Raw genomic sequence first — 25,269 nt, 5'->3', positions numbered from 1 at the left:
GGACACTGTCTCACATAGAATATATCTACTGAAAAATTGTTAGGCCTAACAGCCTAAGCTAGATTAATAATTTAAGCCTAAGCTTTGATTTTAAAATGCTCAGCTTTGTTGTGAAGTTTGGAAACCGACATTTTGCTGTGTTTAATGTTCTTTGTTGCCGAGTAATAATACAACATTATCAAATAGTGTTTAAAATATTGTCCCTGGGCAGCTAGCAGTGTGGTGGTCAAGTGGTTAGATGCGGGGTTAAAAATGAACATTGCCAGGTTCGAGTCCTATGTCCATACACTTGCTTTGTCTTTAAAAAAATTTATGACCATTTCCCACAATCCATATCAAGCTTTCAGTCTACTAAATTGACGATAATAGTAAGTTCAGAGCAAATTTAGAATTAACGATAATCCTTAATTCAAGGTAGAGAATGGGTTGGATAATCGGGAAAGTGTGAAAAGTGAGTGGGCATGGGTCAAGGCGATACATGACCCAAACCCCCACTCGTTTTTCACACGCAGTTGTTTTCGTTTTCCTGAATATCTGGGACCTGGAACAAGACAAGACAAGACAAGTGGTCGACCGCAGTCGAAGGCAACCCGAAGGCTCCTTTTACAATGCTTCTACTGTGACTTGCGGCATCCACCGCAATCCACGGCAGGGGTGGGCGCAACTCCTATCCTGTTGCATACACAACTTGTCCCCAGTGGTACTGGTACTCATTTTACCCACCACGAATGGATGGAAAGCTGAGTGAACTTTGGAGGGTACGGCAAAGGTTATCACTAGATGGTCACCCATCCAGTAACTAGGGACCTTAAGATCCAGGACGGGAGCGAGGACGACGGCCGACCGGAAGTTGTTTTCCCATAATAAGCATGCGCATTAGAGATCTGGTTTGTTTTTCATGGTTGCGTGACCCCGTCGTGACTCCATCGAGGACGGCAAAAACACCAGTTTGACGTTGTGCACTTTGTGTGCATTATATTCTTTGGTTTTCTTTGAGATTTAGTCACTGTAAACTCGTAATGAGCTCTGCTCAGTTTGTCTCGGCCCCCTCCCCGTCATGTTCAAATGAACCAAGCAAGAAAAAGCCAGCGTAAGTAAATATTTTTGTTGGCTCGTTTCATCAGTGTTTTATGTTTGTAGTTGGTTTTCTGTCGTGCAGATGTTGCGCGTTCTTTAGGTGTGATTTGTCTTTTCCTGTTATTTTTCTGCTTTCAATCATTGTTTAATGCTTATATAAATACTATTTGCAGAGTCATTTTTATTGAGTTTCTACTTGCGACTGTCTTACGGAGTTTATATTTTTCGTGTATTCTGCGTGAAAGAGAAAAACAACTCCAAGCGACAAAACTTCCCAAGAGTGTTTTTCCTCCCTTTATAGAAATAAGGAGATGACCATTTCTGTTGTGTTTCTGTGGAGTTTTGACTTGAATTACTGAATAGCAGTCTCAACCTGGCATTTGTCAAACCTTTCTTTTTCCTCCCCAGTGGCGTGCGCTTATCAAAACTCCGGAAAACATTTCGAGACGGAAATTTTTCTTGTCGGTTTTCTGTTGGACAACTGCACTTACCAGTGCCAATCCTTTTATATTACATATTTTCTTGTATACAACCAACCTCTTCGGCATTTTTTCACAGCTCGACAGCTCTTTGTCTCATCCCTATTCACACCAAAGTTTGAAAATTGGCCTCACTGTTCCTCACACCTGAATATGCTATAATTACACATCATGCATGTATTTTTTAGCTTCATACACAGTTCACTCAGCATTATATTTGTTTCTTACTACCAGAGAGGTTTACCTTTCATCGTAAGGCGTTTCTTTGTTTTCCTCTACTAATATGGTTGAGTTTTTGTAGATTGTGTGTTGTTTCTTTCACTACTCTCATTGATAGTTTATTTATTATGCCACATTTTGTATGACAGGATGTTCTGGACAGAGGAACATGATGTCGTTTTAGTCAGAGAAATGCTAGCGAACAGCCCCTTTGCTGGCACAAAGCGTGGGACAGTACAAAGAGGTCGGAAGTGGAACGAAATCTCTGAGCGCGTTTTGCAAGTAGAAGCCCCCAAATTTAAGGCTGACCAGAGAGGTGTTAGAGAAAGGTATGGTCTGCTTGCCAAAGCATATAGGAGGAAAATTAGAGAGGAGGAAAGAGCAAGTGGGATTAGCACCCCAGAATTGACAGAAGTAGAGCAAGCCCTGGAAGACCTCATTGTGAGAGAAGATGAGGCTGATCGAGACCAACAGGAGACAGCAGCACAAAAGAGGAAGGTAAAGGAAGATAAGAAAGATGCTGAGGAAGTGAGAAAGAGGGCAATGGAGAGGCTGGGAGACAGAATGAAATGAAATGAGAATGAAGGAAAGGGGAAGAAAAGAAGATCATGTGGAAACAACACCCTGGAGTATCTAAAGGAGAGGAATGGAAGGTTGGATGAATTTAAAAAAGCGGAGCTGGAGCTGAAAAAGCAAGAGTTGCAGCAAGAAGCTATGAAGAATGAAGCTATGATGAAGTTGATGGGCCAGCAACTGCAACAGCAATAGACGTAAAAGGAAGGATTCCAGACCATGATGATAACCATGTTTTCTAAATGTTTGGAGAAGAAATGAACAAGAACTACTTGAGCAGATTTCATATGAGTGTGCAAGTGCATGATAATGATATTGAACCTTGCCTTCTTGTTGCTCTATTGATACTTACAGTGTATTTTAAATGTATTGAGTGTCAACCATTTTATCCAACATTGTATGTCAAAAGAAGCATTTAGATTTGCTATACTTAAAAACATGTTGAAAAAAGTGTTACACTTGTTCTCACATATACAATGCCACTAGTCACGGATCCCTGGCTGCAGGTGAAAGTTTCGGGTAAACCAAGGATTTCTGCCAGCACCGGGATGTCTTCTTTATGGAAGCGAAATTCCGCTTTACATTCAGCGTCGCCCATATCTTCAAGATCAAATTTTCCATACTATTCGTACGGAAATTCGGGATTTCTTGATCGATTGGCATCGTATAGCAAGCAAAATTCCTCGTCGTCTATCACTCCGTTGTCATGACATAGAACCAAGGTATCTCTTGCATGCTTAAAACTCATTTTAACGCGTATTTTGACACACAAAAGATAATAAGCTGAAAGAATCAACCAACAGAGTTAGAGGTAAAGAAAATTTTTTACTACGGCATCAACTAGATGACGAATTAAGCTGACATATCAAACTTACGTCATGTTTTGAAGCTCCAAATACGCAAGATGTATGAAAAAACGTTTCTTGATCAGCGATATGAAATGTTTAACATGCTGTAGAATAAACAAAAATGGACAAAATATTCTGGAAGCAAAATGGCGTCCCCGTCGACAACAATCTTAAGCTATACACCTTTGTCACGCTTCCGCCATATTGGATTCAAAACGAGGCTAGCCGTGCAAGATGGCGCACTACCATTGCTGTGTGCCACACTGCAACAACGACGGGCGCAAGAAAAGCCATAAAGATTTAAGGTTTTTCAACTTTCCAATACAAAAGAACTACGACAGGCATGGATAATAGCCATTAGACGTGACGAAAGGCCACTTTTCAAGGTATGTATCGTGGAAATAAAGTTCACATTTACGAACTGTCTTTGTCATCACTGCCATGCCAAGGCCTTCTAATTTTACGCAGAATGTACACGTCTCAGTGCCATTTGTTTAAGCGCTCCATTGAGCTTATCAATATGTTTCAGGCAGTTGAAGCTTTTTGACTTCACTGAATCCGTTGCTAGCGAGTGTAATGACCTTAAACTGTTTCGATCTGTTTGTCATTGTTTGTTCCCTTTGTATACAGATACAAAAGGACTCTACACTAGTGTGTTCAGAACACTTTAAACCAGACGAAATTGAAAAAACATTGGCTGGAAAGAAACGGTTAAGGAAGCAAGTAGCTCCATCAATATTTGCATGGGTTAAACCTAAACAAGAGTGATCAGAGAATTTATATCAGTGATAAAAAAGGCTTCGATGTGACACGCAGTCGCCCTTAAGCAAAGACGTAGAGGTCAGTGATGACCAGGCTGGATCTGCTTCTCTACTACCATCACTGGAAGAACCAAGTAAAGAAGAAGCTCTTCGTAATCGGATAGCAGAACTTGAGGAGATAATTGCTGTTGTGTTGGAAAAGATTACTGTCATGTCTCTGGACAAATTTGGATTAGAGAGATTTTCCAATAACCCCGAGCAAATCCAGTTTTACACAGGATTCAGCTCTTATGAACTATTGAAATCTGTTTTTATTTGGTTGGAGCCATCTGCAAAGAACATGAGCACATGGTCTCAAGTTCAGCGTAGTGGTACTCCCCCAGTTGATTTTCAAGGCAAAACTGGTGACTCCAGTACAAAGTGTACTTTGCCACTTATTGACCTTTTTTTTTTATTTCTAGTGGTTGTTAAGCAAGGGTTTCCTATTGAAGACCTGGCTGTGAGTTTTAAAGTCAGTCCCAGTACAGTTAGTAGAGTGTTTTTGAAATGGGCTAATTTTCTTTACTTCATGCTTGGTCAGATTCCCATTTGGCCCACAAAGGTTGAGGTAAAGGCCAGCTTGCCTGATTGTTTCAAGCTAACATGCCCAAATACCTGTGTTATTTTGGACTGCACAGATATTAAGGTACAGACCCCGAGTTCCAAAGTTCTTAATTCTGAATTTTATTCCTCTTATAAGAGCCACACCACTTATAAAGGCTTAGTAGGTATTTCCCCAAATGGGTCAGCTACTTTTGTGAGTTCTCTGTTCCAGGGAAGTGTGTCAGATAAAGAGATTACTCGTCAAAGTGGAATTCTTAACTTGTTAGAAGAAGGGGCTGAGGTAATGGCAGCTAAGGGGTTTTTGATTGAAGACCTTCTCAAAAAAGTAAATGTAACACTGGTGATACCTCCATTCTTAGGAAAAAGTAAGGGTTGTAATGTTTCTGGAGGTAAGCAGTTCACAGCAGCAGAGGTTTCTAACCCTCAAGAAATTGCTAGACTCCGGATACATGTCGAGGAGCCATACGCAGGGTCAAGGAATACCATTTCTTTGACAGAGTTCAGCCTCTTGTGTTAGGAGGTTCAATAAATCAGGTTTGGAGTGTTTGCTGCTTTCTAACAAATCTGAAAGGGCCACTATTCTGAGATTACAAATCAGTTTTCAAATATTTTTGTTGTAGTCTCTATGTCTAGAATAATTGATCTAACACTGTAAGATTGTGAGGGATAAGTGAGTTATATTTGGAAAGGTTCGCCTAAAAATGAAAAAAAAAAAAAGACAAAAAAAGGAAGTTGTTTATGGGAATCCACGCTCACATCATGTGAGAGAAAGCATTACAAAGATTGCAAGCTAGCTCTGTTGGCATGTTGTTTCCTTAATGAAAACAGTTTGAATACCTTTCTTTCTCCTTTAAAGCCATGCCCCTGCGACAAAGTAATGACTGTCCCCAAAACTGATTACTTGCTAACAAGTGATGTGACAGTGAATAACTCCTTTGATGTACATTTATTTATTTCCAACTCAACAGTTTGCAACTTCTATCACATTACTACTATCCAGTGTGCACATTTTATTTTACAAGATTATGTAAAGGACTGTTAAATAAGTACAAGTAACGTACAAGCATAGAATCACTGTCAGCATTTCATTAATCTCTGAATCAAAAACTCGAAATAAAACTGATCCAACTTCTCCTTCATGGCTGCTTGCATTTCACTATCTGATCTAATTCTTTCTAAGTGATAGTCTTTCTTGCAAAAAACAAAAAAGTAAACCCAGGTAATCTCTGAGAGAAGCAGGGGCCCATTCACTTGGTAGTAACTGTGAGTTTTTTTCAGTTTTAGTGCGCCGTTAACTTCTTTTAGGTATGGTAGTTCGACAACAGAGTCAGCCAAAGAGCATTTTATTTCTAGGGTACCCCATGGATTTGCCTCACTCGGATCGTAAACGCTGCGGTCAGGGGAACATGCTAAATGAGGACATGAAGGATTCACAATAATGCCACATGGATAAACATTGAGACGTGTAATGTCAGGATAGCTTGTAGCTGCATTTCCTCATTGTCAATTCCATACTTCATTGCAGCTGTTTGAATTGTTTTCTTCATGAAGCGTTTAGCAAGTAAGTCGAAATCCTTTTTGCGGCAACAGACATCCTTAAACTTACTTGCTGTTAATCTTTGTGCCCGGAGCTCGTGCCACAATTTATCATCTGCCTGGTTCTGGGTCTCTTTTTCATACAAATTTGCCTGACCAAGAGAAAGTTTTAAGCCATCTATGAAATTCTGCTGTAACATGGTCAGTACAGTGGAGTATGTTTGATTTACTGGAGGTAAGGTAAATGAAGGGGGATCAGGTGCTTCAATGTTTATGAGCACTTAAGGCTTATTAGACAGTTTGACTCTCTGTTGATATGAAAGCATACACCCTTTTGGAACATCTCCAAACTTACAGCTTACTTTACAGACATCGTTGCTAGCGGGCAAGGCACTGTGGAGCTGTACTGATGGAAAATTCTTGATTGCCGTCCGTAGCTTTTCAACAACAGCTAAGTCCCCTATCACATTAGAAATAGGATTATAGACCGCTTTGTAGATGAAGTGGGCATTTTTACTCTTTGCATTGTAACGTCTTGCACCTCCCCTGGATTTATTCCTTGAGATCTGTTTGGTACGTTCCACGTTTGAGGTAAAGATGTTTTGGAAACGGCAGGAGGGACAGTCTTAAGACCAAGTGCCTGATAGTGGGCCAGAAGATAAAGTAAACCTATTACGTGATTGCATTTGCCCATGCCTGCTTCACGTTCACATCGAGCTGAGAGTACCTTGGTTGCAGAGGCCACTGCTAATGTGACCTGCGTGATAAATTGCATTTAAACGGGATAAGTACGACATTCAGTGTCCAAGTCATTTTTCACATAAAACTTGATAAGTAACATAGACGCTAATTTCACTAAAGTACCTGTAATTTCCAAGGTTCATCGTTTTTCCTTTGAGATTTGTAACTCCGAGCCTTGATGATGGCTTCGTTTTTGCCGGAAGATTTTACTGTGAAAAGGGATAGTGTGTGCTATTACAAACATCACAAACAAAACCTTACAGAGACTTTAGAGAAGGCCACGTTTTGCCGATACAAACCTTCCACGTCGAATATATATCCTTCGCAAAAATTACTATAGCCCCGAATCAACACTTTCTTCGGTACTTTTGCTTCTTGTTTTGCCCATTCATCGACAAATCGTAAGCTTAGTTCGGGTAAATTTTTCAAGGATTTGCTCCAGCACGAGGGTTCAGGAGTTGCAGTCGCCATTTTGCATAGCTACTCATGCACGGCTAGCCTCGTTTTGAATCCAATATGGCGGAAGCGTGACAAAGGTGTATTTATCACTCGCGTGAGACGGGGACCTAGGCCCAGTCCTAACCGTCCTTTGGCGCGCCTCGTCCTCATTCCCGTCCTGGATCTTAAGGTCCCTACTAACCCAGCCCTACGGGGCTTAACATTGGACGCCATTCAGGGAACAATGCCAGCCCAGTGAGCCAGCCGTACAACTCCAACAGGCTACATTTAATCAGGTGTAGCCACATCGCCACTCTACCGGCTTTTATCCTCTGACAACTGAGTGAAGCTAAAGGTCGTGCTTAAAAAGACGACGAGTTTACAAATTGGGTAGAAGGGGGGTGGGTCAGTGGGGCTCTTGAAGAGCACCGGTGGCTCAGTTGGTTCAGCATCGGGCTGCCATGCGGGAGGTCGTGAGTTCGACTCCTGCCGGACCAACACTCAGGGTCTTTAAATAACTGACGAGAAAGTGCTGCCTTTGTAATTACATCCGCAAATGGTTAGACTTTCAAGTCTTCTCGGATAAGGACTATAAACCGTAGGCCCCGTCTCACAACCCTTCAATGTTCACAACCCAGTGGGCCGTAAAAGAACCCACGCACTATTCGTAAAGAGTAGGGCATGGAGCTCCCGGTGTTGTGGTCAGGCCTCATTTCATTCATTCATGTGCTGGGTGAGATCGTTAATGGACTGACAGCGGCTGCCAGCGGCGCCTATATATGCTGATGTCCAATCTCACCCATAGATGCCTTGCTTGTAAAGCGCATTTGAATATGATAATAGGAAATGCGCTATATAAATTCATTACCATTACCATTTATGTTGCACCGAGTAGGGGTAGGGAGGGAAAAAATTGTTTCCTTTCCGAGACCAGTTTTGTTTGTCAAGAACTTGATCCGATTCTTGGCTGCACTGCGTTGCTATCAGCTGTCACTCTTATGAATTGAAGATGAAATTCACATTTCAGTAAATCTATGTCTCTTTTTTTAGGATGCAACATGTATAACTGGATTTATCGTAGAGAAATACGCCATAGCAAATAGAGTCACTTCATCTCGTAAGATGCATGCGTATTATATTGTCAGTTCGAGGTATCAATTTAAGCTATTTTTGGCAGCTATCAGGAGAACGCTGAAATCAACCAGCAATGACTACATGCTGTAGTCCTCTTCGGAAAATACCATAACACTCTTTGTTTGTCCCCCTAAATATTTTGCATAAGCATTGTTTTTGTTTTCTCTTGGGACCATTACGGTGGGCACAAGAGCACTCAAAATCACCCGATTCTCGCGACTCCTGTGGGTGACAGCCGCTGAAAATGCACCGTAGTACGCGGGTATCACCTGTCGAAAGTATACTATAGTATGTTCCCCACAATTCAATACGAACGGAAGTGAATCGTAAGATTTCTAAGCGAAAAACGAAAATTACAACGACATTGAAGCTTATAAAGCGCAAACAATCATACTTAAATCAATTTAACGCAAATTCCAATCTCTTGTGACGCTTTAAAGACTCCGTGAAGTGAATTTTGCAATGTCATAACTTGTACTAAACTCAATATATGGCCTAATTTCAGAGATTTAACTTCTCAGCAAGCCTTAAAAAACCGTGGATAAGGCAGTTTTGAGCATAATTCAATCGCTTATTACGTTTTAAACGGCTCCGTGAAGTGAATTTCTCGATGTCATGAATTTACTATAGTATACTTTTTGCGGGCATTTTTATGCCGCGTAATTTAGAATGAAATTCGCCTAATTTCACAGATCTATTTTCTCACCAAGCGTTACACCGTAGATAAAGCAGTTTTTAAGCGTATTTCAATGGCTTATGACCCTTTAAACGGCCTGTGAAGTAAATTTCTCAATGGCATAATTTTACTATAGTATAATCTTTGCGGGCATTGTTATGCCGGGTAATCTAGTGGGAAAATCCATTTTCAAAATGGCCTAATTTAAGAGATTAAACTTCTCACCAAGTCTTTAACCGTGGATAAAGCAGTTTCAAGCATATTTTAATCGCTTATTACGTTTGAAACGGCTCCGTGAAGTGAATTTCCCGATGTCATAAATGTACTACAATATACTTTTTGCGGGCATTGTTGTGTCGGGTAATCTAGAGTGAAAATCGATGAAGTAGATGTTCAAAATTGGCCTAATTTCAAAGAACTGTTTTTTCACCAAGCATTAGACCGTAGATAAAGCAGTTTTAAGCGTATTTCAATTGCTTATTACGTTTTAAACGGCTCCGTGAAGTGAATAATTTTACTATAGTATAATCTTTGCGGGCATTGCTTTGCCGGGTAATCGAGAGTTAAAATCGATTTTCAAAATGGCCTAATTTCAGATATTTAACTTCTCGCTGATTCGTTAACTGTGGATAAAGCAGTTTTAAGCATATTTCAAGCACTTGTTACGTTTTAAACGGCTCCGTGAAGTGAATTTCTCAATGTCATAAATGTACTATAGTATACTTTTTGCGGGCATTTTTATGCCGGGTAATCTAGAGTGAAACTCAATGTTAAAATTTGGCTTAATTTCATAGATCTATTTTCTCACTAAGCGTTAGACCGTAGATAAAGCAGTTTTAAGCATATTTCAATCATTTATTACCTTTTAAACGGCTCCCTGAAGTGAATTTGTCAATGGCATAACTGTACTATGGTCGTAGCGTCCGCGGGTCGATAAGCCTCGGGGCGAAAGCGGTATCCTTGGGTGGGGCAAAGTGTCCTCTTCACGTTGACTGAGTTTGGTCACAAGGGGATAAAGGGTAGGAATGTTATGCAGTTAAAACGTTGTACAGGACACCCAACATGACACAGGATGCCCAAATTGCGTCACGTGGTAAGGCTCGGCGAGGCCTTTCCAGCGATATATGATATGATGGAATAGCTTTACTTTTGACTTTCTAGGGTTACTTGGCCTGTCAAATGTGGTGAGAGTTTTACACACTTACAGGACTTGGGAGTCTTCAGAATTAGGCTAGATAAGTGCTGATGTATTGTGACCCTCGCTTTTAAGCTACGATGCTGAAATTTGGCAGGTAGGTGCATCTCGCACTGGCAGACAATCTTAGTTGGGTCTGAAGGATCACGGTTGTTGGGGGGGGGGGGGGGGGAGTTATGGTCGAAAAACATGTTTTTTGATAGAGTGTAGAGCCTTTCCTGGGTGTGCGACTTGCGCCACGGGATGCGCCCCATTTGATTGTGCATGTGAGTGGCAGGGTCCTCCCTGGAAGACCTGGCATACCTACAAGAAAATGCCAATCTTCCCATGATTATAGGTCTCCCTGGAGACCAACCATAATGCTAATGCACTTTGATAGGGGCTATTCGACCACACCCATGACAGTTCCATGAAAGACAGTGGATATGTACGGCACAAACCTTCTCTGAGCACTGGTCTATTGAATTCACACTGACAATGGTCATCCCACTACACTAACCCTAACTCTAGCAGTTTCGTCCAGAGCCTCGAGGCTCAGATTTTCAGGACTCAGATATGCGTCCTCACTCATTGGTGTTTTTTTACTGTATAGGAAGACAGCACTTGCCATCTGCATGGCACGTCCCTGAAAGGCTAACCTTACTTACAGGAGTTCACCAGAAATCTGTGCAATTCGATGCAGGCTGCCGAGGGCTATCCGACTGCATCACTTGTTTGGCCTCTGCACGTAGTCCACAGGCTGTGCATGCAAACAGCAAAAACATCTGGCATCTTGGTCCCCGCTGGGAAAGTGTCCCCTCGGACACCAACCCCCCGACGAGGCCTATAGAGCAATGCAAGTTTCAATGCCATTGCACATTCCCGAAGGCCTGGGATACCATAATGGCCAATTTTGGAATGTGGCTAACTCTAGCATAAATACTTTCCTCCCTGACCGTGTGATGTTGATGAGCCATTTAAAACCACACTTATGTGCTATGTTTGAGCTGGGCTTACATATAAGATTTTGGAGTGAATTTTTTTGGAAGTCAGCAAGGGTAGGCCTGAAAGGCTTTATTGGTATATGGTATGGAGGAAGTCGGTTCACCAGTCATGAACAGGCCTCTTGAACCTACACTCTTTGAAGGTGGATCGTCAGGACCAATCCCTGTCAGAGGTCTGTCCCAAGTTGGGTCTCAAGTCATGTAGGGACCTCTCAGTCACAGGTTGACTGGAAGCTAGTGTTTTTACATGGTGAACTTGCCACAACTGGCCGGTCAGGTAGGCTATGAAGGCATGACCCGATCTCTTGGACCTGTATTGAAGGGTACCTAAGGGTGGTCATGAATCACCTAAGCCGTGCCCACAGGCTGGTTTGCCCCAGGATAGGGGGAAAGTATTCCGTTCCATAATGGCACAGCATTAGTTATAGGTGCTGCATCAGTGGGAGAGTGAAACAGGAAAATTTGGTTTTATCAAACGTCTTGATAGAGGTCAAATTACCACCGTGAATGATTTGGAAAGCTGACATTTTGAGTGTTAGCCATTTGTCAGAGCAAAATGATTTGATTTCGCTCTGACAAAGGGCTAACACTCGAAACGTCAGCTTTCCAAATCGTTCACAGTGGTAATTAAACCTCTATCAACATATTTGATAAAACCAAATTTATCTGTTTGTCTGCTTCCTTCACTTTTTTAAAATTCCTTTTGGCTTCATTTACTTTTTATACTAGGGTTCTATGAGGCCCTCCCAGGGAAGCTGGAGAACAAGGGAACATGGCTAATTTGAACTGGGGAACAGGGGAACAATGCCAAAATATTTTTCATGCATTAATATATGCATGATAGTTTTTATAGTAGTATTCTGATCAACTTCGTAACATATGTTTTGGATTCAAAGTAAAAGCTGTTGTGAAACAGCGAACGGCAGGCTGCCACTTTTCACAGGAAATTTCTCATAATTATTCTAACTTCTCTCTCTCTTCTGGGAAGTTACTTCATATAACTGTGTAGACAACAGGCAAGAATTGAGCTAAAATCAAACAAACTTTCTTTGACTTTTGTCAAAATTCAAATTGTAGCCTGACATTTGCTGTAAACATGATACTAAATCTCCCCATTAACAAGGACAGGTGTCGTATTACATGTTGCCATCAGTAAATGTTCGGAAAAACAAGGGAATTTAATGTTAGTACTACCTACATGTAATAAAACTCTAAGACCTCACAAACTGGGTATTGCTTATCAAACACTGCAGGTCTTGGAGAGTTCATTTGTACGCAACAAAAGCAGTAGCCATGCCCAGACTGCCATTGGGCTAATGGTGATAGTCGGTGATACTGCTGTTAAAATCCGCACAGAATGAGGGCATGCAGTAAAATCATTAACAAAAGCTAGTGCCAATTGCTATAATGCCACTTAGAAATAAGTTACTGGAAAAGACAGTATAAGTTACAGTACAAAACTATTTAAAAAGCTATTAATTGGACCTTACTGGAATTAAGCAATAAAATCATCTGCCGTAGTCTGGTGAGCATCACAAAAGTTCTTGAATGTCACTTGACATTCGAGATTCGAAGTGTGAAGGAGCTCCATCAGGTTAACACTAAATGCCAACTCAGGTTTTGTAGGTGGTGCATCCCAAAGATGAAAATGTAGAAGCCACAAAGTCAGCTATTGGATGTACACTTCTCTTTAAGCCCTAAAATATATTACACAAACATCATAATTATCTTTAAACCACAAAACTATAGAACACTTCACATTGCATGTTAAAATAGCAAGGAAAAAAAGGTTCTTGTTAAATATTAAATGATTGAGACTTGTCTCTGCATGTAAGAGGCACTCCATGCCCCAGTAATGCCATTTGCCATAGAATCACAGTTCGAGAGGCAGAGTCAGTCAAGGAGATGATATCGCCCCAAGCCATTCAGCAAATGTTCCAGTTAGATTTTAACGACCGCAAGTCTGGTCCGGACGAATACAGTTATTCCCGGGAGGACAAAAAGTTCATTACTGGGATAGAGCAAAGCATCCAACATCATAATGGTCATTACGTAATACCATTGCCATTTAGAAATTCTCAAACGACGATGCCAAACAATCGCGATCAAGCATTGAAACGAGCGATGTGGCAGAGGAAGAAGATGCTGCGTGATGAGAATTACAGGAACGATTATGTAAGTTTTGTAAACGAGATGATATCAAGAGGACATGCAAGAAAGGTGCCGGAAGACCGTCTAGAAGTTGAACCCGGGAAGGCATGGTACCTACCACACCACGGAATTTACCATCCTAAAAAGCCCCACAAAATACGTGTAGTCTTTGACTGTAGCGCAAAGTATGAAGGAGCATCTTTGAACGATCAATTGATGCAAGGCCCGGACCTTACTAATTCCTTGGTCGGGGTTCTCACACGCTTCCAGCAAGATCGTGTTGCGTTTATGGCAGATATAGAGGCCATGTTCCATCAGGTACGGGTCCCTGATGAGCAATGTGATTTCCTCAGATTCCTCTGGTGGCCTGATGGAAATTTGGAATCGACTATCCAAGAATATCAGATGACGGTACATCTTTTTGGGGCAGCCTCTTCTCCAAGCTGTTGTAACTTTGCCTTGAAGCAGACGGCTAATGACACCGAATCCCAAAGTGGATCACTTGTAGCTGAAACCATCCGACGAAACTTCTACGTGGACGATTGCCTTCGTTCCGTCAAAGACGAACAAGTTGCCATTGAATTGATCCAAGGGCTTAGTGAAGCATGTGCACACGGAGGGTTTAACTTAACTAAGTTTATAAGCAACAACCGTGCTGTCTTGGAATCTATTCCGCCCGAGAAACGTTCTAAAGAAGCCAGAGACCTTGACCTCGGCAGTGATCGTTTGCCTGTTGAACGTGCCCTCGGGGTACAATGGTGTGTGGAATCTGATGCCTTCGAGTTTCGTATAGTTCTTAATGACAAGCCACCAACAAGAAGAGGAATATTGTCAGTAGTCTCCTCAATTTATGATCCACTGGGCTTTGCCGCGCCATTTACGCTTCCAGCGAAGAAGATACTCCAGGACCTCTGTCGCGAAGAGATGGGATGGGATGACACTGTTCCTGAGCAATACCAAGTTAGATGGGACAAATGGTTAAGTGAGCTACCACTTTTGGAACAGTTCAAGGTTAATAGGTGCGTCAAGCCAGCAGAGTTTGGAACCGTGGTGTCCCAGCAGATACATCTTTTTTCCGATGCTAGTTCTGTTGGATATGGCTCTGTTGCTTACTTGCGACTGCGCGATAACAGCAATCGCATTTACTGTTCTTTCCTTATGGGCAAAGCACGACTTGCTCCCATCAAGTCTGTCTCAATTCGAGTTGGAGAATTGTTGAAGAAAGAAGTCGACGGCAATCCTGATTTCGTATACCATACGGACTCCACCACTGTGTTGCGCTATATTGCCAATGAACAGCAACGCTTTCATGTGTTTGTTGCAAATCGGGTGCAGCTTATTCACGACTGCTCACGTTTAAATCAGTGGAAGTACATAGACACAAAGGAAAACCCGGCAGATGATGCTTCCAGGGGACTGAATGGACTTGCTCTCATTGAAGGGAAGCGTTGGTTGCAAGGCCCGGCTTTTTTGTGGAAACCAGAGAGTGAGTGGCCTCGACAACCGCGTATGGTGCACCAGGTCCCAGCTGATGACCCAGAAGTAAAGGGGACAACCATGGCCTCAAGCAATGTAGTGATCGTCAATCAGTCAGCTAGTGCAGCAAGCAAACTGATATACCACTTCTCTGATTGCCATCGGTTAAGGACAGCTGTAGCTGTGTTCCTGCGAGTAAATAAGATATTGCAAATCAGATGTAAGGAACATATAAATGTCAAGGAAGGAGTGTCAAGAGACGGTACCAAGGACTCACTGTTTACGGATTAAGGTTTCTATAAGGCGTCGCGAGGATATTAGGACACAGATGTAAGTTTTTTCTGTTCATTTGAAATGATTTGTTTCTTGTTTTATTGTATTTTCATATTCGCCCCTAGCGCGCTTTGTAATGTTAGGTTTTGTGTTTTCCTATAGTTTTCGTTATCGCCATTCCATCGTATCATTGTATCAAGACTGCGTGTAAACGAATCTCTGTGGATTTTTCAAGTAAACTGAGTTGTTGTCGTATGTTATATGGTACATCGTAAGGTCCCAGTGTAGCAGTTCCGCCGCTACACTAGATACCCATAATGCCAAGGCATCATTACATTAGTTATATCCTTGTGATGTTAGTCTTGTGGCTGCTTTACTTTCATTTTAGTTTCAAGTTTCTGAAATAATAATAATCTAGCTTATTTCTCCGTCAAACAGTCCCAAAAAGTGTGCCTAACAATCAAGAAAATATGGTAAAAACCTGGGCTAATCTAAAAAGCTGAACACAAGCACAAATATGTTCGAGCAGTATCCCCAACTCAAGCCCGAGCTTTTTTTCGCTTACGTAGCTACTCTTGGACGTACTACAGTATACTACGGTCGGGTGATACCCGGTACTTTGGAACCCTTTTTCTCGGGTGATACCCAGTACCATTCGCGAGAACGCTCAAGTTCGCCATTTGTTGTGTTCAGCGGTTTCCCGCGTTAATGCCACAAATTGTAATTGCGTTCTCGAGGAACGAGAGAGCGCATCCTAATTTGGTTTCGCAGGTTTTGCAGGGGCGAGAAATCGAGATTTTTTTGTGGACTGCAAATTGGCCGCCCCTCTAGCTTTTTGCAGGGGCTGTGGGCCTCGTTTTCGTTTACATTGACTGCGTCATTCGTGTGTCTAACAAATTTACCGAGTTGTGTAGCTCGGCGGCAATTGTGCCAAACAAGTTTACTGAGTTGTGTAGCTCGGCGGCCATTGAGCCAAACAATTTCAAATTTATTACCCAATGAAGAGCAAATGAGGCCTGCTGTATCGAGAGAAATTAGTGGATTGACAAGCCATGACAGAATAAATACTATGGGTGGTGTATACACTCCTGTTCATGCTTTGATGAATAATACCTGGAGATGTACTGTTTTCAATGAAGGTAATTTAAGCGAAGCTAGTGTTAATGTTATAGTTTCAAAGAGCACCGAGAAGATTGGTTTCTCTTTTGTGAATTCTGAAACCAAATCAAACTACATTCACGGTATTTTTCTTCATACCAGTATAGTTGTTACTTTTAAGTGATAACTCACCCTGGGCCTGTCTAACTGAGAGATTAGCACACATAAGTTTAATGGCTTATGATGTTGGTGGAAGTGGAGACTGTTTTTTCAAGTCAGTTTCGCATCAGCTCTATGGAACACCAGACTTGCACTTTCAAATTCGAATGGCTGGAATTAGGCATTTAAATGATCATCCACAGTTATATATTGAAAGTATTTCTAATAATTGCTGGGAGAACTACATTCAACAAATGTCGACACCAGGTACATGGTGTGACAATATAATTATCCAGGCGGTAGCTAATGCTCATAACTGTGTAATTCATATCACTGAGTCTGATATAAATAAGCCAGATGGTGCAATTATTACTCCTGTTGTCCATGAAGGTCAAACAAACACAATATTCATTGGATATATTAATGAACTACACTATGTTTCAACTGTGCCTGACAAAAAAGATCAAAACAAAAACAGATTAAGATACCTGAAGACAAAGTTAAAAGAAACAAATGATGACAAACAAAGTAGACTCGCTAAGAGAAGAAAAACTACATCTAGTGAAACAGATGAGAAAAGCCAAACTAACGTAAGGACACAGTTCACTCCACTCCATCTGCTATAAATGCATGACCATACTTTCCTATTTTCTTTTCTTCACACAATCCACTTCTCCATTATCACACTACAAATGATGTAGAACGCACTTCCTAATCTTTGATCACGATTAGTTGTAAAACAATGGCGGCTTCGGTAAGTGCTGAGGAAACTCTTGAAAAAGTTCTGGAAGACGATGATAAGTTGGAAAATAGAGATTTGGGTATATAATGTGAAGTAATAGAAGATGATGCATTTGAGAACAACAATTTCTTGGCACAAACGCTCAAACAATCCCTACAAGGACTTGGAAAGGACCAGGTAAATGGCGAATATTTTGTCAATGCAAGTGTGGAAATGTTGGTTCCACTTTACGACTTGATTCGAAACCACGTTCCTGGGATAACACAGGCCGCCAAAATGTTGAATAGCTACCCCGTATACGCTGGAACTATTTTTTATACTGAATCGAAGCTTTGGCTAGCGTCAATATATTACTCCGAAATCACTCGTGGCATTCCCTATGGGATTTTTAGCATCCTGCTGAGGATGATGAAAGGTATAGATGGATTTTGCGAACCGTTTGTAAACTTTGGGAGGAACAAGTAGGCAGAAGTTGAGTCCTTTACTACCCTACGCCCAGTCAAGCAGCTTTTTTCGATACTTTCCGGGAAGAGCGAGACAGGTGGTGTCGTATTTTAAACGAACCTTGACCGGGAAAGTGTGGCTGCAAAGTCTCAGTCCTCGCCTCTGGAGAAAAGGACATGGCCTTTATGTACAAGATTACTAAAGGCCAATTTGTCATTTCTTAGTACTTTGGGGAATGGAACACTCATGGCTTTCCTCAGCACAATTGACATTTGAAAAATGGAACCAGTTTGTTTGTTTGTTTGTATTTTAATTCCAGCTTTGAATATGTCAAACTGCAGCGGGGGAGGGAGTAAGGCAAACATAGGTTGGGCATTTTACGAAACTTATCAGCCCATAGTGGAGACTGTTGGAACAACTACTGTCTGTTCTGACCATCCACAAATGCCCCAGGTTAGGGCATCTGATAAATTCCCCCCCTCCCACCCCTTGTGCAATGCACTTAACAATAACAGAAACGTGTTATTTACTTATTGCCTGAGTAGGAGGGCCAGACGGGAAAATATCTGGCCCGAGGTTATGGCGTAAGGACCGAGCGCAGCGAGGTCCATGCACCATGGCCGAGGGTCAAATATTTTCTTGTCCGGCCCGACCTAAACTCAGTCAATAGCATTTTATCAAATGGGCTGTTTACACTATTTATGAGCACTCAGAAGATGAAGTTGTGATATTGTGTGAATTCATTGCATGAGTAGTCAATAATCTTGAATGTAAGGAGAAATGTAGACTCGGAAAAATATCCGAGTCCCAGATGGGATTTGAACCCACGACCCTCCGTGATCTAGTCGGATGCTCTAACCACTGAGCTACTGGAGACTCTATGGTGAGCAAGGGTCAATTTGTGGGTCTCGACTGGAACCGCATCGCGCGGCTACACAGCCAAGTATTGACTAGCACATTTGAAACTCACTAACAGCATCACGCTGTCGCATTAATGTATATCAAGATGCAGCCAACCAACCTCCAAAGTGAGTGTGTTAACGATGAAACAACAATGATATTGAACGTAAGGAGAAATGTAGACTCGGTTGGCTCAGTGGTTAGAGCATCCGACTAGATCACGGAGGGTCGTGGGTTCAAATCCCATCTGGGACTCGGATATTTTTCCGAGTCTACATTTCTCCTTACATTCAATATCATTGTTGTTGTTTCATCGTTAACATAGTCAATAATCAACACCTATATTTAGGGCATCTTTTTAAAACAGCTCAAAAAAGCTCTTACTCAATGGTAGCATGGTTGTTTTAATAATACTATGTAGACATGTCAGTCAAATTACTGATCTTTATTCTCTTAAGCTATTATAATTCTACTTCAGCACAGAAAATCTAACAGTACTGTTGTTTATAAATACTCTGTACAATGTGAGTTAAAATTGGATCCTTATCTTGTCAAGCATTGCTTATACTGCACTAGCACAGAAAATCTAATAGTGCCATGGTTTATAAATACCTTGTACAATGTAAGTTGAAATCATTAATCCTTATTTTGTTAAGGATTACACATACTGCATTAGCACAGAAATATAGTGCTATTTGTTTAAAAGACTTCAAGAAGAAAGCATACGAGTAAAACAAAAAGCCAGAGCTTCATTCCTAGAAAACATTCTGGTGTAAAACCTCCTTTTTAGACTGTACTTGCCTGTAAGAGAAGAAAGCACATGTGCAACATGAAACACTTAATGACTGGTCCCAAGAGCAACAGTTAAATTTGTTTCCCCAGAATCTCAATGCTTCACAAGGTGGAGCTGAGGAAAACATTGTATGTATACTGTATAAATATATTTAAGATTCCTTAATTGGCTCAAGATCCACGTGCAAATTCTCCCGGCTTGCAGCATTAGTTCGGAGAATTTGTTAAAAGATCAAATCAATTTTCCTTGGTGTCCATATCATTATGTAATTTGAGGTTGGTCACTCTTGGGACTCAATGGATTAAACACTGCTGTAATTAAAATTATACACTATTATGTGACATTAAAATGAGTCACAATCAGAGAAAATCAGAAAAATAGGAGCAATGTAGAACTCTAAAAACTACTGTAGAATTTACATATAAAAGATACACTGCTGTTATTAAAATCTGCATACTATTCCGTGACATTTAAACTAGTCATAACCTCTTCACACCTTAAGAGTTAACTTATCAAAAAAGGAGCAATGTTAAACCTCTTAATTCTGTACAATTAAAAACATGACCACTTATTAGAAGATGAAATCATGCATATATAACCACTGACCCTTCTTTGCACTTTTCAAGAGCTTACATTTGTCTACCATATTATTATGCTCTGTACAACCATAATTTGTAGCAGTACTCTATGCACTCTGGTTTATACACACATTAAGTTAGCCCCAATATCCACATATACATTCACTGTATATGCTCTGGTGTGTAAATACGTTAAAAACTCCTGTTATTAAAATTAATAGATAGTTTTCAATCACGTGACGAGTCGGCCATGTTGGTGTACAAAACAATAGCAAATTATAGCTCATGTTTTGCGTTAAAATAAAGTCAAATTCCCAAAAGACTTTTTTCTCTATTGTTCTGTACACCAACATGGCCGCTGTGACGTCAGGTGAAAACCATCTATATGCAATAATGTGACCTTAAAGTTAAGTCACCCTTAAAAGTAACAGCTAAAAAAGGAGCAATACTTAATAAGATTATTTATAAATACTGCACATTTACGAAGATAAGCATTTCCTGCATGGTAAAAATATGCATATATAAGGCCACTCACCCTTTACTCTTCCAGTGGCACCCACTATACACTCTGTTATTATGCAGGTGGAATTTGGAAAGATTAGTCTTGCCCTGCTATATGTGTACAAGATATCCAGTCCTCTCAAAATGTGCTAGTGACAACATTTTATGTCTTACTTTGGCTACATCAGTAGGTTCACTACTTAGAGCCACATAAATTTTTCACAGGATCCCCTGCCTGAATTTTGTTTTTATTTTCTATTGTGTTGCCAGCCACTGCAAACATTTTGAGGGGCTGAATGTCAATTACACTATGTTTGCTGTATAGCCTACAAGCTGCATTTCCTTACAACACTATGGCTGTCTGCATTGCAGTTTTTAGATGCCTCCCACAGGGACAATGACAAAATCCACTGATGCAAATGAAAAGATTCTCACACAGTTCCCTAAATAAAGTAAAAAAAGGTTCATTTATTGTCTCATTATAGTCACTTTGCAAATGACTGCAACATTAATTTCAACCACTTTCTGCTGGTCTTAATCAGGCAGTAGAATCACTCACCTGATTTACCTGTTCCTCACAATAGATACTTTTTCTAGGTAATAAAATTCACTTTCTCTTTGAAAATGCTCATGAGAGCCCCTGTTTTGAAAGAAAATTGTGCAATTATCATAGCTTTCACTCATGCATACAACTATTAGTGGTTCCCAGACACAGGGTTCAAACCCCTTTTCAGAAACAAATTTCCAGGACTTTTCCAGGAATCAGATTGATTTTTCCAGGACTCTAAAATTCACATTAACCCTTTCACTCCCAAGATCTCAAAGTTAATTCTACTTACTGTCTGCTATACATTCATATTTTTTACTTGAGTTTAACAGATTTCCAGAACTTTCCAAGAGCAGCAGCCTTTTTCCATGACTTTCCAGTCCTGGAAAATGCCACAATGAATTCCAAGACTTTCCAGGTTTTCCAGGACCAGTATGAACCCTGCAGACAGAAAAGCCTGAAAGGAAAAAAGGACTTTCCAGTCCTGGAAAATGCCACCATAAAATTCCAAGACTTTCCAGGTTTTCCAGGACCTGTATGAACCCTGCAGACAGAAAAGCCTGAAAGGAAAAAAACATGAAGGGCTGCGTAACCCTTTAACAGGCAATCAGACAAATTCATGTGCAAGCCACCTGCAATGACGTGAAACTCTGCGGCATTCACAGATACGAACCATTACTGTAGGACAGCAGCATGTCTACCTAGATATCAAGTTTTTCCCTCTTAATGCTTGCCTCTATTTTAGCCTGTAGACTGTTGGAACAAATTATACACTTGTTATCAGTTGAACCCTTCTGAAGCCCACAATTGCAAAATGCTGGATCGGAATTGTTGACCTGCTTAGGAATATAGGAAAGGGATGAAGAGTTAGCATTAGACCAATTGTAGCACTTCCCTCTCAACCACAAAAGGGAAACAAATTCATGGAGGAAAATCTGTTCCCAGCAGAAATAAAACATGGTGTTATTGCTGTACTTGGAAATAAAACTATGCTTGACTTCTCTTCCTTCCATTGAATTTAAGGCAAGGCCAAGACCATACTTGCTTTTCATATCCTGGGTGTGGGCAGGGACAATGTGACCTATGGTCCAGACTGTAGGGTTAACATGAAAAAAGATAGCATTTGCCCTGAAGTACCTTGTACATATGGCTTTGAGTTCGCTCACCTGCTAATCAGAGGGACTTGTAAGTCCCAAGAAAAACTGAAAACAAGGCTTATGCAAAATTTGGGGGGAACAAACGAAGAGTATTATGGTATTCCGAAGTGGCCTATCTTCATTATTTGATGTGCTTAGACGCCTTAAAGGGGCTCTGTCACAGGTACTACTTTGGTCTCTGTATAGAATACTTAAAGTTTCTTTAATCATTTTAAACCAAAATTAACATGGCGGAGATACTTAAGTCAACTTAAAGAGTCTATTGACTAAACTGAGACTATCTACTTTGGGTGCTAAAATGGATTGCATAAGCAAAAATTCACACTGTCTTTCTATAATTTGAAAGCAGGTTCTTAGCTTTTAAGGACTGTTTTTCGCAGTAGTACAAATCATCAAAAACATTTTCTTCGTGGTTTTGAAAATCCTGTGACAGATACCTTTAAATACCTACCTCTGTCTCATTTTTGAATCACATCACATCACCTGACAAGCTGAGGCTTTTGAGTAATTTGAGACATCTACCAGGACCTTAAGTAATTGCTTTATATTTTCACGCGGAACTGTCACTGTTCATCCCTTTGACAGAAAAAATTTTCTTTCGACTGAACGGAGCCTAAACATATGTAAAAATGTTGTATTACGGCTTGCTGCAACCTGTGGCCTGATTACTTTTTTTTTTCTGTGAAGAATTTAAGGCGGTCCTTCAAGAAAAACAGGTTTATGCTTTTCCCTGAAAATTATACGATTTTCAGTCTTTTATGAACCGTGACTTGCCGCGGCTATTCTCAAAAGGGTGTCCGAAAATAAGAAAAGCTTTCGTTTCAGGACCCGAACAAGCTCGATTACTGAATGAGAAATTTGTGTTCCGGTTTGCTGAAACTACAGTCTCCATTGCTTTCTTCAGTCATGTCTGAATTAAGCATTCATTGCCATCATATCGAAGAAACAGTTTCATGCCTCTTGTCCAAATTATTTTTGTCCAAAAATAACACACAATGCAGGGTTTGCTGAAACCTTTCTGCAAACTCACTCGAAATCAGACAAATTTGGTAAGATGACGGTTTTTGTTCAATAACCAACTCGTCGTCTGCGCTTTCACTTCTTCTCACAGTCGCCAGTGGTCCTTCAATGAAGTCGTATGAATGTAAACTCTTTCGTGTTTTTGCCGTTCGCCTTCCCGATCTAAAGGCAGACACTATTTCGTTCCATCGCTTTTCGTCGCCAAACAAATCTAGCTTCTGAGCGGAATTCAAGAAACGACGATTTGCTTTGAATATCAGTATTGCGGGCTTTGCTGTTGTGCAATTCGCCCAATTTAACGCATCGTCAAAATTCTTGGAAAGGTAAAATCCCTTACCACAGCTGAAGTCGCGCTTCTGTCGTCCAGCATTTAAATATATCCCTCTTACCGACAAAATGTTCTTTGCGCTTTGGTGATCTGTACCATGAAAAAGAAGTATGTGGTCTTCGTCGTTTTCTTTGAGCAAATTCGCCTCAGTGCTTTTCGACAACCATTCCTTTGTCTCAACGTTCATAATTTTGACGCTGCTGATGTCGTAAGAATGTTTCTTTTCCTTGGCTTCGTTTTCATCCAGACAAAACCATTCATTAGTTTTACTGCTTTTAAAAGGAAATCTTTCCGAGGACGGTGAAAGAAGAGGGTTGTACTTAAATTCATCTTTGATGAATATCTGTGCCCATTCACACGCTTCGATATGTGGTTGCGTGCTTGCCACAGACGAACGCTCTATGATGCTTTTAACGGCTTCACTTGACTGATCGAACCCTATTGAAGCAAGCAGTTGTGGTGTGAGAGTGTTTTTATCGACTGAATCGAGATCGTCAATCTCTTCTTCCAATGATCTTTCGATCCATTCGTAGAGCGTTCTATGGTTGTACTGTCCTGGAGACATTTCTTCAATGCCGTCAAGTAAATCGAGTTTGAGTCCAAGAATCCAGAGAACCCACAGTCGTTCAAAAAGAACAACATCGTCTTCAGCAAGTTTAACGAACCCACTCTGTTCAGACTGTTCCTCTTTAAGAAGCGTAGTTAAAAGTGGGTTTAAATCAACGAGGCTCGCTGCTGTGGTGCGTTCTTCGTTGTGACAAAATTCCGAAGTGTAAGCCTTCGTCTCGTGACTAGTGAAACCGTTTTTTCTGGTACCTTCTTTTCTCAAGTCTGACCTGCGCTCAAGAAATCTTGAAAAGAAAATCTTCTCCATTTATCAAGTTTTCACCACCGAGTGTAAATTTGCCACAGGCTATGTATTCGTCACCTTTGAAATCACTGGTGTGTCCTTCTCGCCTTGTGTAATACTAAAGAAATAATAATGAAGTGAAGCTATGATCTTCGCAATTATGAACGCAATTTTTACAATTGCGTAGAGAAGCCTCAAAAATTCAGGACTTCAAAGGGGGTTTGAACCCGTTGAAGTCCTGAATTTTTCTACGCAATTGTAAAAATTGCGTTCATAACTGCGAAAATCATAGCTTCACTTGATTTCATATCCGCAGTTCATATATGATTCATTTCATATACCATTTCATCAAAGAAATAGTAAAAAAGTCTTCATCTTATGAAGTCGAGTACATGTGTGCTCTCAACTAATCAGTGAAGCTACCAATAAAGGGTGTTCTATACCTTTCCGCGGCCAAATATTGTCATCGTGGGATGAAAGGTAGCCACAAGGAGCTTGTAAGGAACTAGAAACCGAGTTTAGGGAGTTGCTTTTGTCACAGTCAAAACCTGCTTTCATTAAATGCGTCATTGACTTAACCAATCAATTCTTAATAAGGAGAGAGTTTAAGCCAATGAGATTTATTCTTTCCAGCAGTTTGTCACATGCAATGAGGCAGTGTTCTAAAAATGGAAATCGTTTCTAGGGAACCAATGACAAGTCATTGGACGGATTATAACATGGGAAGATTGTTGTGGTTTACAGCACGACTCAAACGCTAGGCATTTTTTTGAAACCTCAGTGCAAAATACGCCATCTAGCAAAACTTTGCAGATCTGAAAATTTGCTTTTCAACCGGTTTTGGAAAGAAGCTCTTTTAGGGATATATGAAATAAGAAAGTCAGTCTGAGAAAGAGCGGGCTCGCTCAACCAATAGGATTCGTGGTCACCACGGCTGATTAATTGACACGCCAACAACCGTGATATTAATAGCACTATTTCTAGGAATC

The 25,269-nt window shown here is 40.7% G+C and overlaps 3 protein-coding genes across 3 annotated transcripts; 2 read left to right on the top strand and 1 right to left on the bottom strand.

Moving 5' to 3' along the window:
* The first annotated feature begins 1,925 nt into the window (after positions 1-1,925).
* On the top strand, positions 1,926-5,077 carry LOC138009934 (uncharacterized). The gene is made up of 2 exons (XM_068856917.1): positions 1,926-2,303; positions 4,013-5,077. The coding sequence occupies exons 1-2, from the start codon at positions 1,926-1,928 to the stop codon at positions 5,075-5,077; spliced, it is 1,443 nt and encodes a 480-aa protein (XP_068713018.1).
* An 8,091-nt stretch (positions 5,078-13,168) lies between these two features.
* LOC138009933 (uncharacterized) lies at positions 13,169-15,181 on the top strand. Its single transcript, XM_068856916.1, has one exon. The coding sequence runs from the start codon at positions 13,169-13,171 to the stop codon at positions 15,179-15,181; it is 2,013 nt and encodes a 670-aa protein (XP_068713017.1).
* Positions 15,182-22,259: 7,078 nt separating this feature from the next.
* Positions 22,260-24,847, bottom strand: LOC138010624 (uncharacterized). The gene is made up of 2 exons (XM_068857599.1): positions 24,724-24,847; positions 22,260-24,398 (listed from the first exon to the last, which is right to left on the bottom strand). The coding sequence occupies exon 2, from the start codon at positions 24,302-24,304 to the stop codon at positions 23,015-23,017; it is 1,290 nt and encodes a 429-aa protein (XP_068713700.1). The 5' UTR covers positions 24,305-24,398; positions 24,724-24,847; the 3' UTR covers positions 22,260-23,014.
* Positions 24,848-25,269: the final 422 nt, after the last annotated feature.

This window comes from Montipora foliosa, chromosome 7 (assembly GCF_036669935.1).
Source record: "Montipora foliosa isolate CH-2021 chromosome 7, ASM3666993v2, whole genome shotgun sequence".
Lineage (NCBI taxonomy): Eukaryota > Metazoa > Cnidaria > Anthozoa > Scleractinia > Acroporidae > Montipora > Montipora foliosa.
Note: the sequence above shows the minus strand (reverse complement) of the source record. Positions and strands in the feature narration are given on the sequence as shown.

Coding starts and splice junctions, on each gene's coding strand:
- LOC138009933 (XM_068856916.1), top strand. CDS start 13,169: ATGATATCGCCCCAAGCCATTCAGCAAATGTTCCAGTTAGATTTTAAC.
- LOC138009934 (XM_068856917.1), top strand. CDS start 1,926: ATGTTCTGGACAGAGGAACATGATGTCGTTTTAGTCAGAGAAATGCTA. Junction 2,304..4,012: donor ATAAGAAAGATGCTGAGGAA/GTGAGAAAGAGG, acceptor TGTGACACGCAG/TCGCCCTTAAGCAAAGACGT.
- LOC138010624 (XM_068857599.1), bottom strand. CDS start 24,304: ATGGAGAAGATTTTCTTTTCAAGATTTCTTGAGCGCAGGTCAGACTTG.